Source organism: Ahaetulla prasina, chromosome 12 (genome assembly GCF_028640845.1).
Source record: "Ahaetulla prasina isolate Xishuangbanna chromosome 12, ASM2864084v1, whole genome shotgun sequence".
In the NCBI taxonomy this organism is placed as follows: domain Eukaryota; kingdom Metazoa; phylum Chordata; class Lepidosauria; order Squamata; family Colubridae; genus Ahaetulla; species Ahaetulla prasina.
The window spans coordinates 12,337,253-12,354,473 of record NC_080550.1 but is presented as its reverse complement, the minus strand read 5'-3'; the positions used below and the strand labels follow the sequence as shown (position 1 = coordinate 12,354,473).

General features: G+C 43.2%; 1 protein-coding gene across 1 annotated transcript in view; it reads left to right on the top strand.

Moving 5' to 3' along the window:
- The first annotated feature begins 838 nt into the window (after window positions 1–838).
- The window catches only part of SLC7A9 (solute carrier family 7 member 9), a 34,697-nt gene continuing 18,314 nt past the window's right edge, over window positions 839–17,221 (top strand). Inside the window, exons 1-6 of the mRNA XM_058155347.1 lie at window positions 839–952; window positions 6,612–6,749; window positions 10,399–10,546; window positions 12,336–12,578; window positions 13,809–13,934; window positions 16,102–16,201. Coding sequence (XP_058011330.1) covers window positions 6,651–6,749; window positions 10,399–10,546; window positions 12,336–12,578; window positions 13,809–13,934; window positions 16,102–16,201 — 716 coding nt within the window. The 5' untranslated portion in view covers window positions 839–952; window positions 6,612–6,650. The remainder of the gene's footprint in view (window positions 953–6,611; window positions 6,750–10,398; window positions 10,547–12,335; window positions 12,579–13,808; window positions 13,935–16,101; window positions 16,202–17,221) is intronic.

Sequence of the window (17,221 nt, the reverse complement as noted above, 5' to 3'; positions counted from 1 at the left end):
AGGGAGACGGAGGTGACATCATCCATCTCCAATCTACAAAGCAGTCCTTTCAACAGTTCCAAGAAGGCTCCAGATCCCATTTGCACAACTCAGGGGACCCTGATGACACAGATAAACCTCCAGGTGACCTTAAGGACTCTCTCAAAAGAATGCAGATGCCCAGCTGTCTGCAAGGAGTATAAATCCTTCCATTTCCCACCATCCAGTCAGAGCTGAAGAAGCTCCTTGGATGAGAAGCGAAACGTCTTCAAAGATAAAGCAGAAAGTCCCGTTGCCTCTTGGAAAAAAAAAAAAAAGACCTTTGGGACAACCACGACCTGGATGACTGAGAATCTCCAGAGACATTAGATGAAATGGGTATTGGCAATTCTGGAAGAGGATTTTCCAAAAACTTGGGTAGGGGTGGGGGGGGAATAACCTCCGGCATTTAACTGGAGTTACAACCATGGAAAACCGGCTTTCTCTTTCCACCGAAGAGAAGCTAGCTGTTTGTTTGTTTTCTCTAATGAAGCCTGCATGACTTTGATGTTTTATATAGTCATCATATTGCCGGGCGCCTCCAGTGATCCGTCGGCTGCACCATCGCATTCTTTCGTTCCATTTCCACACCTCCTTCCCTTTCTTCTTCTTTCCTGGCCGTTTGTTAACCCACCAAACACACTCACGCAGGCACAGAAGACAGCTCAACATGAATTAATTGGGCCCTTAATGCTCCTTGGAAGCACACTGGTTTAATTATTATCTTCTTCTTCTTTTTTTTTTTATAACCTCTGGGCTTAAGTAGCCACTGCAATTTCCCTCTCTCCTCTTTTTTTCTTTTTTTCTTTTCTTTTTCCAGCCGTGGGTATTCTTGACGCTGAATTGCAAAGAAAAACACCTGTGGAAGAAAGGAAGGGAAGGGAACCTGTTGGAAGATTCTTTGGATGATATTATAGGCACAAGACTGACCACAGTAAGTGACATTCTTAGTTTCCCGCTAAAAGACAGGGGATAAGTTACGAGCAGTTTTTAACAGTCCCCAAACTGTGATCAAAGCTCAACGTAATTTTTTTAAAAAAACAAAACAAAACAGACTTATTACATGTAAAAAGAAATTAAGATTTATTAGGATTGTCCTGGAACTTGGTGGTTAAATTTCTACCTGTGCCATTCAAAGGTGGTAGTGGGGAGGAAATCTGTACAACTTCAACCCCCTGAGCTCTTGTTCAGGAATAAGAACCATGCATCTTCTAGTAGATACCCAGAATGCCGAAAGTCCTTGCCTTACGACCAGGATTGAGCCCCAAAATTTAGGTTGCTAAGTGAGACAGTTGCGAAGGGAATGTTGCCCTATTTTATTTGCCTTTCTTGTCATGGTTGTTAAGTGAATCATTGCCGATAGTAATCCGGTGCTTCAGTGAATCTGACTTTATTTTATTTTATTTATTTATTTGTCGAGTACGTATTAGATAATATATATAAGTATAAGCATGAATTGAATACATAAAATGAATACAGTTAAAGGGAACATTAGGACAGGGACGGTAGGCACGCTGGTGCTCTTATGCACGCCCCTTACAGACCTCTTAGGAATGGGGTGAGGTCAACGGTAGACAGTCTAAGGTTAAAGTTTTGGGGATTTTGGGATGAAACCACAGAGTCAGGTAGTGCATTCCAGGCATTGACCACTCTGTTGCTGAAGTTGTATTTCCTGCAATCGAGTTTGGAGCGGTTCACTTTACATTTGTATCTATTGTGTGCTCGTGTATTGTTGTGGTTGAAGCTGAAGTAGACTTCCCTGTTGACTTTGCTTTGTCAGAAGGTTACAAAAAAGAATCATATAACTCCGGGACACTGCAACTGTCATAAGTATGAGTTAGTTGCCAAGTGTTTGAATTTCGATCACGTGGCCATGGGGGAGGCTGCAACAGTCGTAAATGTGAAAAATGGTCACTTTTTTCAAGGCTGTTGTAACTTCCAGTGGTCACTAAACGAACTGTTGTAAATTGAGGGCTATCTGTATCTACACATAATCTTCTAGATCAGGGGTCTCCAACCTTGGCAACTTTAAGCCTGGCGGACTTCAACTCAAAGTGGTGACCACTGGAAGTTAGATGAGCATTTTCAGATGTTGATCTACCTATTTAGAATGCGGATAAGGCACGTCTGAGGATGAAACTACAAATAAAAACGAACAGAAATTTGTTTTGGTACAAAATATAATGAATGGGGGGGGGGGGAAACCCACAGTAAAGCAAAAAAACAAAACAAAACTCATCCTTTTTTTTTGGCAAAGAATGTATTCAGAAAAACTCAAGTAAGTTACCGCTAAATATTAAAACCCATAAATATTTGTGTTAGATTGTGGATGTGTGGGGTAGTAGCAGTGGTGAAATCCAATTTGTTTTACTACCAGATCTGTGGGCCTGACTTGATGGGTGTGGTGCGGCTTGGTGGGTGTGGCAGGGCAAGGATACTGCAAAATCCCCATTCCCTCCCCACTCCTGCAGGAAAGATGTTGCAAAATCTTCATTCCCACCCCACTCTGGGGCCAGCCATAGGTGGTGTTTACTGGTTCTCCAAACTACTCAAAATTTCCACTACCAGTTCTCCAGAACCTGTCAGAACCTGCTGGATTTCACCCCTGGGTGCAGTGGTGGGATTCAAATAATTTAACAACCGGTTCTCTGCCCTAATGACCAGCTGAGGTAGGTTTGGCTCGGTGGTCATGTGACCATATGGGCGTGGCCAACTCAACATCACTCATTTTGTAATGCCTTAGCTGTTACAATGTAAGAAGGGTTAACCAGAGAGGCAGCTTCTGTAAGCAGGGCAATAAAGATTAGGCTAGAAACACCAGAATGTTTCCTTCCTGCCTTCCTTACAGGATTAGCCCTGTAAAGTGGAAAAAAACAAAATAAGATTTCTTCCAACAACCAGTTCTCTGAACTGCTTAGAAAGTTAATAACCGGTTCTCCCGAATAGGTACGAACTGGCTGAATCCCACCCCTGGGTGGTGGTAGTGAACCCATCCATTTGTCATGGAAAATGTGTCGGGTAATGAGAAAAAAGTTATGGTCATACCTGAAGCAAGAATGTCCAGAATTCACAATTTTCTCATTGTTTTTTTCCCTATATATTTCGTATATATTTTTCCCCAATAAGTTAAATTTCCCTCCATCTGAAGCCTTCCTGCTTACCCAGGCTTAGAAATCACCTATTTCAAGATTAATATTCACCTGTAACTGAAGAAATTGTTGCAAACTGGAGCAAAAATCTTTGAGGCTTTGACAGTCCTGCCTAGACTACTTGAGTCTCCAATATTTGGTGACAATTGAAAATTGGCACTAAAGATTCCCTGCTGTTTTCATACCAGATTTCCACAAAAGCACATGAACAAAAGTTTTGGATTCAGGTCTAAAAAGTTGTTTAATGTTGAACCAGGGGCCTCTGGTGGCTCAGACTGGTAAGACAGTCTGTTATTAACAGCAGCTGCTTGCAATTACTGCAGGTTCAAGCCCCACCAGGCCCAAGGTTTACTCAGCCTTCCATCCTTTATAAGGTAGGTAAAATGAGGACCCAGATTGTTGGGGGCAACAATAAGTTGACTTTGTATATAATATACAAATGGATGAAGACTATTGCTTGACATAGTGTAAGCTGTCCTGAGTCTTCGGACAAGGGCGGGATATAAATGCAAAAAAACACAAAAAAAATATCTCTTGATGGTTCATTAAAGCAGCAATGTGCATTTCCAGAAATAACAAAGGATTCTCAAAGCAGATTTGGCTGCTTTAATGAATTGCCAAAGGTCCCCATTATTGTTCAAGTTTGGTTGTTTCCATTATGAATGTTCATTCAAGTATAGTTGTTTCCATTGCGAATGTCCAAGTGCGGTCCATTTATATGTCTGGAACCCGCACTGCATATCGGACATAAATACAATTGAGAGAGTCCAGAGATATTTCACAAGAAGAGTCCTCCGCTCCTCTGCTCGCAATAAAATACCTTGTGCCACCAGACTCCAAATTTTGGGCTTAGACAACTTAGAACTATGCAGACTAAGCATAGTACATAAAATTATCTACCACAATGTCCTACCTGTCAATGACTACATCAGCTTCAACCACAACAATACACGAGCACACAATAGATACAAACTCAAGGTAAACCGCTCCAAACTCGATTGCAGAAAATATGACTTCTGTAACAGAGTGGTCAATGCCTGGAATGCACTATCTCTGTAGTTTCTTTTCCAAACCCTCAAAACTTTAACCTTAAACTGTCTACTGTTGACGTCACCCCATTCTTAAGAGGTCTGTAAGGGGTGTGCATAAGAGCAATCTCGTGCCTACCGTCCCTGTCCTAATATTCCTTTTTTACTTACTCTTTTCATGTATCCAAATTACGTTTATACTTTTACCTGTTATCTTATATATGATTGACAAATAAATAAATTCCCAGTTAATCCTGGTTGTATTGACTCTGGCGAGATAATAATAATAATAATAATAATAATAATAATAATAATAATAATAATAATAATAATGATGATGATGATGATGATGATGATGATGATGATGATGATGATGATGATGATATTTTAATTTGTATACCGCCCTTCTCACGAAGGACTCAGGGCGGTGAACAGGCAAATAAAATACAAACAAACATACACAATCATTAAAACAACCCTTAAAAAACTGATTCAAATTTGCCAGAAAATTTAAAATGACATTACACCCCATAAAATTACAGAAATTTAAAACCCATCAAAATTTAATTAAAATTTAAAATTAAAATCAGGCCAGTCCAGCCATATGAAATAAATAGGTTTTAAGTTCGCGGCGAAAGGTCCTAAGGTCAGGTAATTGTCGAAGCCCGAGGGGAAGTTCGTTCCACAGATACAAATGTAAGAAACAAAGAAATTTCCAGGATTATATTCTGTGGCTTTGCTCAAGAAGAGCAAAGCATCAATGCAGAGGGGAAATGTAAAATTTGTTACTACCGGCTCTGTGGGCGTGGCATGGTGGGGAGGGTAATGTGACTGGGTAGGCGTGGCCAACTTTTTTTTTTTTAACTTTTAAAAGTATTTTTTTGGCTGAAGGAAAAAAATGCTTTTAAAAGTAAAAAAACAAAACCTTCTGATGATTGCGCGGCTCAGCTGGGGCGTGGGGGTGGGGCAGGGATTTTTGCTACCGGTTCTCCGAACTACCCACCGCTATTGCTACCGGATCGGGTGATCAGGTCCGAACCGGGAGCATTTCACCCCTGCATCCATGATAATATAGTAAGAAGAAAGCGTGCGCGCGCACACACACACATATATATAGGACTAAAGTGGAGTAAATAAGGAGAATTTAGGCAAAAAGGAAAGAAAAAAGATCCGAATAATGTAAAATTAGTTGTGTCCTTACGCTTGTAATAGAATCTTGGCTGTATAGGAACAATTTTTTTTTAATCTTCTCATCTTTGGAACATAAAAGACATTCTTAAAAAGGGACACAGATCTTGAATTCATTCCTTAACACGAAGAGCACACATGTCCTCCCAACTATGTAAAATAATTCTCTTTGCTGAGCCTCGGGCTTGATGAAGCCAAAGTGCTTCATAAAATGTCACATTCCTTCCTAAAATGTGGATTTTGACATTTGACATTTTAACGCTTATGACTTCTGGCTGCTGCTGAGTAGAAAAGATTTAAAAAACAAAAAAACCACCGAGTTTTTTTTTTAAAAAGAAAAAATACCATACAGATGAAAACATAAAACCCTCCATAAAATTTAAAACATAAAAGGAAAAAGCAAACAGAGTAAAATAATCAGGTGAATGCTTTCTAGTAAATTATCCAATAAGCAGCATCCATAACCCGCAATAAACTATTTTATGGCAATTTTTCTTCTCATCTGATGAGATCCTTTCTATGAGTCACGTCTTGTCCTCGAGCAGCAAGCAGCGAAGTGCAGTTCCAAAGTTCAGACACGCCGATCTTTCTGATGTGTTAAATTGTGGTCACACAGTTCGCATGACTGCAACATCTTTCCTGAAGCACATTTAAGTAATAAATTGTGGCAAAAGCAGTTCAGATTTTGCCAGAGAAACCGAGATTAACCAACGTTTTGGGGTTTGTTTTATCATGGTCTTCCATTTTTGCTCCTGTTTGTTACACCAGCTAGACAGGTACAGTAATGCAGGAGAAAAAGAAGAGGGCTCCGTTTTATTGGGTTTTAAAACAGGGAGTCCTCAATTTACGACCACAATTGAGCTTCTAGTGATTACTGTCGCTAAGCGAAATTTCTCTACGGAAACATTTCAGAGTGATGACCACGTTTTCTGCCCTTGGTCTGAATCAAAAGTGCTTTCAGATTCTGGTGAATTTGGAGTTTGTAACTGCTGTATTCCATCCGGCTGCTGATAATTACTTAGTTTTCATTATGCAACCAGGCTATTTCATAAAACATAGAACAATAAGGTTGGAAGGGACTTCGGAGATCATCTAGTCCAATCCCCTGCTGGAGCCTTCATTCGATTGTAATGAAAGGACGGGGGGAGGCAGCAAACGAATTATAATGTAGCCTCTAGATAACATTTGGTATTAATGTAGTTATTGTTAACTTTTGTGTTGTTTGCAGAGATTGCTAATATAGTGTTCGTCAACACTCGGAAAGGTGATGGAGAACGTAAGACACAGAAAACAAAGTGGAAACCAGGCTCTTGATGATGTATCCGTTACCAGCAAGAAACCGAAATCCACAAACTTACAGAAAGAGGCAAGATTTGTATAATATAATCTTTTAAACAGTTAAATATCCTTAGACGTACGATTTTGTGGCTCGCCTTGCAAGTAGTTTACAGATCTAGTTAAAAGTCTTCTCTTTGGTCGCAACACTGTGAGGTGCCATTTCTCCCTTATCAATTTAGCAGGTAAATAATAACAATGAGAGATTCTAGGTGTAGCACTTTCCCGCCTGAGGTTCAAATTGGACTGAAAAAAACCAGGAGAGGCCTCTGTGGCTCAGACTGGTAAGACAGTCTGTTATTAACACAGCTGCCTGCAATTACTGCAGGTTCTATTCCCACCAGGCCCAAGGTTGACTCAGCCTTCCATCCTTTATAAGGTAGGTAAAATGAGGACCCAGATTGTTGGGGGCAATAAGTTGACTTTGTATATAAATATACAAATAGGATGAAGACTATTGCTAACATAGTGTAAGCCGCCCTGAGTCTTCGGAGAAGGGCGGGATATAAATGCAAATAAAAAAAATAAAAAAATAAAAAACTTCTTTCCAGGAGGCCTGGTACAGAAGGAGGAGACAAGCAAAGGGCATCATTTACAGGGATCAGGAAGCCATGCAACCACAAGAGTTTTGTTGAGTTACGTATGACATAGGCTCATCCTAGGCTGCATAAACAGAGGGATAGAATCCAGATCACGTGAAATGTTAATACCACTTTATAATGCCTTGGTAAGGCCTCACTTGGAATCCTGCATCCAGTTTTGGTCACCACGATGTAAAAAAGATGTGGAGACTCTAGAAATAGTGCAGAGAAGAACAACAAAGATGATTAGGGGACTGGAGGCTAAAACATATGAAGACCAGTTGCAGGAACTGGGTATGTCTAGTTTAATGAAAAGAAGGACTGGAGAGACATGATAGCAGTGTTCCAATATCTCAGGGGCTGCCACAAAGAAGAGGGAATCAAGCTATTCTCCAAAGCACTATGGGCAGGACAAGAAGCAATGGGTGGAAACTAATCAAGGAGAAAAGAACTTTAGGAGAAATTTCCTGACAGAACAATTAATTAATGGAACAACTTGCCTGCAGAAGTTGTGAATGCTCCAACACTGGAAGTTTTTAAGAAGATGTTGGATAACCATTTGTCTGAAGTGGTCTAGGGTTTCCTGCCTAAGCAGGGGGTTGGACTAGAAGACCTCCAAGGCCCCTTCCAACTCTTTTATTCTATTCTGTTCTATATTGTCTGGGTCATCCAAATGCATTCTGAAAAGTGACAACCCTTTTCCAGTTTTGTTAAATCTCCTTGGGAGGACGACCAAGCAGTATCTCCTTTCTCCCTGCCTGTAATGCCAGCATTTGATTCACATCATATCTGAAACGAGAAATCACACACTGCAGGATGTGATTTCTTGTTTCAGATACGATGTGAATCCAAGTGAACATACAAGGTGAACAATTTCATTTCTATAGTGCCAAAAGAGCAAGCCAAGCACGCCCTGCCCTCTCCGTGTTAACACGTTAATTAGTAGAACAGGGATTGGAGAATAGGTTAACAAAGTTCACAAGAACTTCTAAAAATCTTCTGCTCCTTGGAATGTCGGGTTAATGTTTGCATCGTAGCCCAAGCTGTTAATTTGTATTGTTGAAAGGGACAGGAGTTTGATTTACTGTATGCATGTGTTTTCGCTGTCTTAGTTATTTGGTGGGTTTGGGTATCGGACAGAATTAGATAAAAATTAGAATTTGAAGATTTGAAACAATACATGAATCCTGAGAAAGAACTGATCTATTTTACCAGCAGAAACAAATTTGGTTGAAGGCAAATTAGCTAACCAGATCTTTGATCCTGAAAATATGGAATGGCTTTTCTTTTCTTTTTGAACACTTAGAGCAGGGGTCTCCAACCTTGGTCCCTTTAAGACTTGTGGACTTCAACTCCCCGAGTTCCTCAGCCACCTTTGCTGGCTGAGGGACTCTGGGAGTTGAAGACCACAAGTCTTAAAGGGACCAAGGTTGGAGACCCCTGACTTAGAGAATCTTGATTATGTCAGAAGGCTGAAAACCTTCTGGAGAAGATTCCTTCAGAATTCCCACTCGCTGTTTCTGATGACTGGGAACCCATCCAGATATGTCAATACACCTGGAACAAAAGAGATTAGAAAAGCTGTTTTTGAAACCATTTAGTTTGAAGTAGATAAAGAGTTTTATTAGATCGGGCCAAAGATACATCTAACAGCAGGATTTTCTTTCCAAACAAGCCGATGAAATGCTTCCAGACCACTTCTAGGTACAGCATCCATATTATCAATGAATGCTCAATGCTTGAATTCAGACTGATGCACTAAGTAGGAAGTTGGCCTTAGAATTGGCCAAGCTCCATCAGTCATTCCTCCCCCAAAACAAATCTAGATGTACAGTGGATGAAAACTACAAAGCCCTCTATTACAAAAGTCACTCCTGAAACATGGTGGTGCAGAATCATTGATCTTAAGAAACCTCACCAGTCCTCCACTGGTAGAAAAGCTCTTGGGGTACCCAGCAGACTTGAAAGAAATGGCTGTTAAAGATATATCTCCTCCAAAGTGGGGCCTTAGACTCACACAGTCAGGTTCATTACTAAGGAGTTACACAAGTGAGTTAGAGGATGGATTAGCACGGTGCCAACATCTGTTCAAAAACCTCCATATCTTAACCATGCCTGATACCCAATGATTGACTGAAGTCAAATTGAGCTTCCTAGACTGAAAAGGTAGTTCTTATGTTTTGAACCTTGGTGAGACTTCTGAAACCAAGTTGACTTCCCAGAATGCTACTTGGAGTTCCTCCTTGTGGAAGGAAGGTATTCAGGAAAGGATTCAGTCAAAGCAGCAGCATAGCAATAAGCATTGCTTATTGGTGTCTCTTGCGTTGCATTGTAGACCAAAGTTGCAAGCGTGTAAGATTCACAGAGATGCAAAATAAGTTGTTACTGTACTCGTTTCTTCCATTTTGACTGATGGTTTACTATTCCCATTAGGTCCGCTTTTGATCAGTGGTGGGTTTCAAATTTTTTTATTCTGTGGTTGTGGTTTGGTGGGCGTAGCAGGGGAAGGATACTGTAAAATCTCCATTCCCTCCCCATTCCAGGGGAAGGATACTGTAAAATCTCCATTCCCTCCCCAATCCAGAGGAAAGTTACTGCAAAATCCCCATTTCCTCCAGATCAGCTGGGACTCGGGAGGCAGAGAATAGATGGGGGCAGGCCCAGTCTGAATTTTTGCTATCGGTTCTCCGAACTACTCAAAATTTATGCTACTGGTTTTCTAGAACTGGTCAGAACCTGCTGAAACCCACCTCTGCTTCTGATGATATCATGTAAATATCATGCAAACAATCCAGAGATGGGATTCACTTACCTTCCCTACTGGTTCACAAATGTGAGCGCTTGCGCACGCTCGCTTTGCTCTCCTGTGGCGCCTCTGCACATGCGCACAGCCTTCCGCAGATGCGCAGTACTCGCGCATTACATCCGGGCGGGTGTGCAGAGCCTCCCGCAATCGCCACTACCGGTTCTCCCGAACCGGATAGAACCAGCTGAATCCCGCATCTGAAACAATCACACATTGTAAATTGTAAGTAGATTGTAAACAAACAAACCATCTCAAATTTGTTTACGTTTCTTCCCCCTCCAACCCCCCCTTAGGTGGGTCTGATCAGCGGAATCTGTGTCATTGTCGGAACCGTGATAGGTTCGGGGATTTTTATTTCTCCGAAGTCTGTTCTGGGTAATGTTGGAGCAATTGGACCTTGCTTGGTTATCTGGGCATCCTGCGGAGTGTTGGCCACCTTAGGTAAATAGTTTCTCGTGTTCTCCATTTCTTTTTCTTTTTCTTTTTCTCTTTCTTTCTCTTTCTCTTTCTCTTTCTCTTTCTTTTTTCTTTTTTTCTTTTTCTTCAGAAAGCAAAGCCAAGCTTCTTTTTTCACATCCTTTCTTCCGTTGCTCCGTTTTGATGGAAATCAAATGTGACGTTTGCCGCCCCCCGACCTTCAGGGACTGCTGATGGGTTACGGATAAGACGGCTTATCACATTAACCTCTTTGATTCCTCTTTTGGTGTCTGTTTCTCTGCCGCAAGTCTTGCTCTGCTCAGTCAAGGGAGCGCTGCTTACTCTTCTGGTAGTAGGGTGCAGTGGTTACAGTGGCAGGTTAGCCATGGGGAAACTTCTGCTGATAATTCTCCTCATTTTACTCCTCTTTTTACTACCAGCTCTGTGGGCTTGGCTTGGTGGGCTTGGTGGGCATGGCTTAATGGGCATGGCAGGGGAAGGATACTGAAAAATCCCCATTCCCACCCACTCCTGGGGGGAGGATATTGCAAAGTCCCCATTCCCATCCACTCTTGCGGGGAGGATACTGCAAAATCTCCATTCCCACCCATTCTGGGGCCAGCCAGAGGTGGTATTTGCCGGTTCTCTGAACTACTCAAAATTTCTGCTACTGAACCTGTCAGAACCTGCTGGATTTCACCCCTGGGCGGGGTCAATCAGAATTTTTACTACTGGTTCTGTGGGTGTGGCTTGGTGGGCATGACATAGTTTGGTGGGCGTGGCTTGGTGGGCGTGGCATGGGAAAATACTGCAAAATCTCCATTCCCACCCCACTCCAGGGGAAGGTTACTGCAAAATCCCCATGTCATGTCCCACTTCTCTGACGGCCGGGTCTGGGAAGTCTGTATCAAGCGTGGCCACGAAGCCTCTGCAGCTTTGCCAAATTCCTGTCAGAGTTCTCAGGGCAGGCAGGAATCCAAGGTGTGACTTCAGCAACCAGATGAGACTTTGCCTGACTCAAGGAATGCCAAAAAGCAGATCCTTTATATAGGCCATGGGGTCTGGCTCCATGACTCAGCACTTATCCAGGCCTGCCCCTCCCTTCCTTTTGCTGACATCGCCTCTCCATTCTCCGGAAGCGGGGATCTGTCCACTGTGACTTTTCATCCTCTTGCTCAGCTGCCGGCAATTCTAGCTCGTGGCTGGCTTCGTGCTCACACGCTGTAGGGAGGTTTGTTTGCTCAGTCTGTGCGGGCATGGTGCCAGGGCTGGGGGCTGGAGGCATGCCAGGCCATACTTCTTCACTATCAGTCTCTGGCTCAGATGGGAGATGGGAGGGGCCCGGCTGAGGAGAGGAGGGTGGGCGAGGCACAACACCCCATTTCCTCCCGATCAGCTGGGACTCAGGAGGCAGAGAATAGATGGGGGTGGGGCCAGTCAGAATTTTTACTACCGGTTCTCCGAACTACTCAAAATTTCTGCTACCGGTTCTCCAGAACTGGTCAGAACCTGCTGAAACCCACCTCTGGTCTGCAGGTATCTTCAGGGTATGGTTAAAAAAAACCCCACTTGATTTCTAGTTAAACCAGGGGTCTCCAACCTTGGTCCCTTTAAGACTTGTGGACTTCAACTTCCAGCTTTGCTGGCTGAGGGACTTGTGGGAGTTGAAGTCCACAAGTCTTAAAGGGACCAAGGTTGGAGACCCCTGAGTTAAACGACACCTTTCTCAACCAAGGGAGTTAAGGATGGTCTTTATTTAGAAGCCCTAGTTAAGGTAAGTCTGACAGTTTTAATGCTGAAACTCCACTTTCAGGGGCACTATGCTTTGCTGAACTTGGCACAATGATCCCCAGATCAGGAGCAGAATATCCTTACCTGTTGGAAGCCTTTGGGCCCATCCCTGCCTTCCTGTTTTCCTGGTCGAGCCTCATGGTCATCAAGCCCAGCGCCTTCGCCATTATCTGCCTGACTTTCGCAGAGTATGTGTCAGCTCCGTTTTACCCAGGATGTGACCCTCCCGTGGCGGTCATTAAGTGCCTGGCTACAGCAGCCATTGGTGAGTCTTTGGCCTTAGAAACCAAGTTAGAGATGGAAGCAGAAGTAGATCTGGAAGGGAACCATTGGGGCAACCATGACCTGGATGACCTGGAGAATCTCCATAGACATCTGGAGGAGGAGAGAGAATGGAAGAAGACCTTTGCCAGTGTTATATGGCTGGAAAGAGATTGTGGCTCTCTAGGCGGTATAATTGAGCCAGCTTGGTCGAGTGGTTAAGGCACCAGGCTAGAAAGCAGAGGGCCATGAGTTCAAGTCCTGATTTAGCTGTGAAGCCAACTTCACTTTGGGCCAGAGTGTTCTCTTAGCCCGGCCTACTTCACAGGGTTGAATATGTTCGCCGCCTTGGGTTATTTGTAAAAATAATAAAGCTGGGATACAAATGATAGATAGGTGGATGGATGGATGGATGGATGGATGGATGGATAGATAGATAGATAGATAGATAGATAGATAGATAGATTTTTTAGATGGATGGATGGATGGATGGATGGATGGATGGATGGATGGATGGATATTTTGGGGGGATGGATTGATCTTTTATGGGGATGGATTGATTTTTTGGATGGATGGATGGATGGATGGATAGATAGATAGATAGATAGATAGATAGATAGATAGATAGATAGATAGATAGATAGATAGATAGATAGGCAGGCAGGCAGGCAGACAGACAGACAGACAGACAGACAGATATTTTGGGAGGATGGATTGATCTTTTTTGGGGATGGATTGATTTTTTGGATGGATGGATGGATGGATGGATGGATGGATGGATGGATGGATGGATGGATGGATAGATAGATAGATAGATAGATTGATTGATTTTTGGATGGATGGATGGATGGATGGATGGATGGATGGATGGATAGACAGACAGAGACAGACAGACAGATATTTTGGGGGCATGGATTGATTTTTTTGGATGGATGGATAGATAGATAGAAATAGATAGATAGATAAAGATAGATAAATAAATAGATATTTTTGGGGGACAGATGGATGAATGGATAGATTGATTTTTTGGATGGATAGATAGATAGAGATAGATAGATAAAGAGAGAGAGAGAGAGAGATAAAAGGCATCTATAAAAGACCACAAACGAAACAGAGTGATTGTACCCTACATGCCTTCTCTGTACACATCTACATTTTCAGACTGGGCTAAGTACTAAGAGCAAAGGAAAGCCAATGTTTTAAACTATTTTGTCACCCTTCGTTTGTCTTGCAGTGGCCATTACAGTCCTGAATTCCCTGAGCGTGAAATGGACCAGCTATCTTCAGAACATTTTAACTGCTACTAAAATGGTGATTGTCGTAATTATCATTGTAAGTGGCATCATTCTCCTGGCCAAAGGTATGTTGCTGTTGCTTATAAAGAGACATAAACCCCCTTTACAGACAGAGAAAGTCTGCAAAATGCAGGATTCCAAGCTAGCCTGGCCATAGGGAATTTTTGGAGTAGAAATCCAGTAGATCTGGGGAATGCTAAGTGGAAATGACCCCTTAAATGACCCCCTCTTCTTTTTGGTAGCTCCTTAAATACTGAAATACTGGAACACGTGTCACCTCTAGTCCTTTTTTTCTCTAGACTGGCCATACCCAATTCCTGCAACCCGTTCTTCTTATTGTGGGTGCTCCATCACTGGAGGTTTTTAAGAAAAGACTGGACAGCCACTTGTCTCAAATTGTAAAACAAGGGTGAAATGCTACCGATTCAGACCGGATCGGCTGATCCGGTAGCGATGGCGGCGGGTGGTTCGGAGTGGTGGGTGGTTCGGAGTGGTTCTGGTGGTTCGGAGAACCGGTAGAAAAATCCTTTCTCCCCCCTACCCCATGCCCAGTTGAGCCATGTCATCGTCAGAGCCTTTTTTTTTTTGCTTTTAAAAGCATTTTTTTCCAAACTATTCAGCCGAATGTGTTGTAAAAAATGCTTTTAAAAGGCTCTGACAATCACAGCTGGGCCACGCGATCGTCAGAGCCTTTTTTTTTTTGCTTTTAAAAGCATTTTTTTCCAAACTATTCAGCCGAATGTGTTGTAAAAAATGCTTTTAAAAGGCTCTGACAATCACAGCTGGGCCACGCGATCGTCAGAGCCTTTTTTTTTTTACTTTTAAAAGCATTCTTTTACATCCACTTCAGCTGAACTGGTTGCAAAAAAATACTTTTAAAAGTAAAAAAAAAATCGCGGGCCACAGCTGATCACACCCCCTTGCATGCTGTTCTACTTACCTAGCATGCGTCCTTTTGGCATGCACTGTGCGCGTGTACCTCGCATTTGGTGCGTGGTGCGCACTGCGCATGCGTGCGCACTGTTGTAATTTGGAACACCACTAAGCAACCAATTGTAAGCTGAGAACTATCCATATCATACTTTTCTTGGGGAAATGCTCGTTTCATAAACTTTCCTGTAAATAAATAAAAAACCCTCAAAACTGTTACTGAAACTTAAAATGGAAGAGTGTTTGTTGTGTGTGCATGTGTGTGTGTGTGAGAGAGAGAGACAGAGAGGGAGAGGGAGGGGGAGGGGGAGGGAGAGAGAGGGGGAGGGAGAGAGAGAGAGGGAGAGAGAGAGAGGGAGAGAGAGACAGAGGGAGAGAGACAGAGAGAGAGAGGAGAGAGACAGAGAGAGAGAGAGAGAGGAGAGAGGGGAGGAGAGAGAGGGAGAGAGAGGGAGAGGGGAGGGAGAGAGAGAGAGACAGAGAGAGAGGAGAGAGAGAGAGACAGAGGGAGAGAGGAGAGAGGGGAGGGAGAGAGAAGGAGAGAGAGAGACAGAGGAGAGAGAGGAGAGAGAGAGAGAGAGGTGGGAGGGAGGGAGAGAAAGAGAGAGGGAGAGAGGGGAGGGAGAGAGAGGGAGAGGGAGAGAGAGACAGAGACAGAGAGAGACAGGGTGAGAGAGAGGGAGAGAGGGGAGGGAGAGAGAGGAGAGAGAGGAGAGAGAGAGAGAGAGGGAGAGAGGGGAAGGAGAGAGAGGGAGGGAGAGGGAGGAGAGAGAGAGAGAGACAGAGACAGAGAGAGAGGAGGAGAGAGAGAGGGAGAGAAGGAAAAAGAGAATGAGAGAATGACGGAAAAGATAATGAGAGAGAATGAGAGGAAAAAAGAGAATGAGAGAGAGAGAGGGAGGGAGAGAGAGACAGAGACAGAGAGAGACAGGGAGAGAGAGACAGAGGGAGAGGGGGGAGGCAGAGAGAGGGAGAGAGAGAGAGAGAGAGACAGAGAGAGAGACAGAGGGAGAGAGGGGGGAAGGAGGGAGAGGGAGAGAGGGAGAGAAGGAAAAAGAGAATGTGAGAGAGAGAGAGAGAGAGATCTTCCCCTCTACAACATAAGTAATGGGAAACACACGTTTTAAAAATATTTATTGCATTGCTTTTAAATAATTTCTATCTTATTGCTCAGTCTAAAGAAATGCCTACCCGGCATCCTAGAGACTTGATGATTTGTTGTTGGAAAAAAAAAATTGTAGGGTACTCTTCAGATCATCTGCTGCATACAGTATTCATATAGGATATTGTTTTGTTTTTCAGGAAACACAAAAAATTTTAACAATTCTTTTGACAGTTCCTCAATTTCCGTGGGAGGCATAAGCCTGGCATTTTACAGTGGACTCTGGGCCTATGATGGATGGTAACTTATTTACATTTTCCTAATTCCCAATGAAACCGTTCCCACCGGTAGATAATCCTGAAGCATGACAGCAGCTGAACTGATTTTACATGTTTTGAGGTTTCGTAGAGATGAACAGGGGACGCGGTGGCTCAGGGGCTAGGACACTGAGCTTGTCGATCAAAAGTTCGGCAGTTCAGCGGTTCAAATCCTTAGTGCTGCCGTGTAATGGGGTGAGCTCCCGTTACTTGTCCCAGCTTCTGCCAACCTAGCAGTTCGAAAGCACATAAAAAACGCAAGTAGAAAAATAGGGACCACCTTTGGTGGGAAGGTAACAGCGTTCCGTGCGCCTTTGGCGTTGAGTCATGCCGGCCACATGACCACGGAGACGTCTTCGGACAGCGCTGGCTCTTCGGCTTTGAAACGAAGATGAGCACCGCCCCCTAGAGTTGGCAACGACTAGCACGTATGTGCGAGGGGAACTTTTACCTTTAGAGATGAACAGTCCAGGTGAAACTCTCTTCACCTTTAGACAGACTTAAGCACAGGTAGTTACAGAATGTCATGTTTCAGCTGGGAATGGCTGCTATTTTAGATGGCTTCTGAAATAAGCTTTAGAGAAGATGATGGCCAGGGCCAAGAGAACCTTTTGGTCTTGAAGGCAGGCAGAGAGAACTGGTTCTCCTTGCATTGTTGCAGTTCTCATTCTCCCAAGACCAGTGATGGGAAATTCTAGGAGTTGCAATTCAGATGCATGTGGAGTGCCACGTAAGTCCTCAACTTAGGATCAGAAAATTTGTCATTCAATATAGCAGTCTTTAAGTGGGGTATCACATGATCGCACCTGATCTTTACAACCTTTTTTTTTTTTTGGCCACAAGTTGTTAAGTGAGACATCACTTGACTGCAATTTGTGACCTGCTCTGCCTGGGGAAGGCAACAGGAAACTCCTTATTTCCTTCTGCGGTTCCACTAAAATTATGTGGCTAATGTTATTCTCTATAGAGCATAGAAATAATATTGTGTCTTAAATATGTAGCC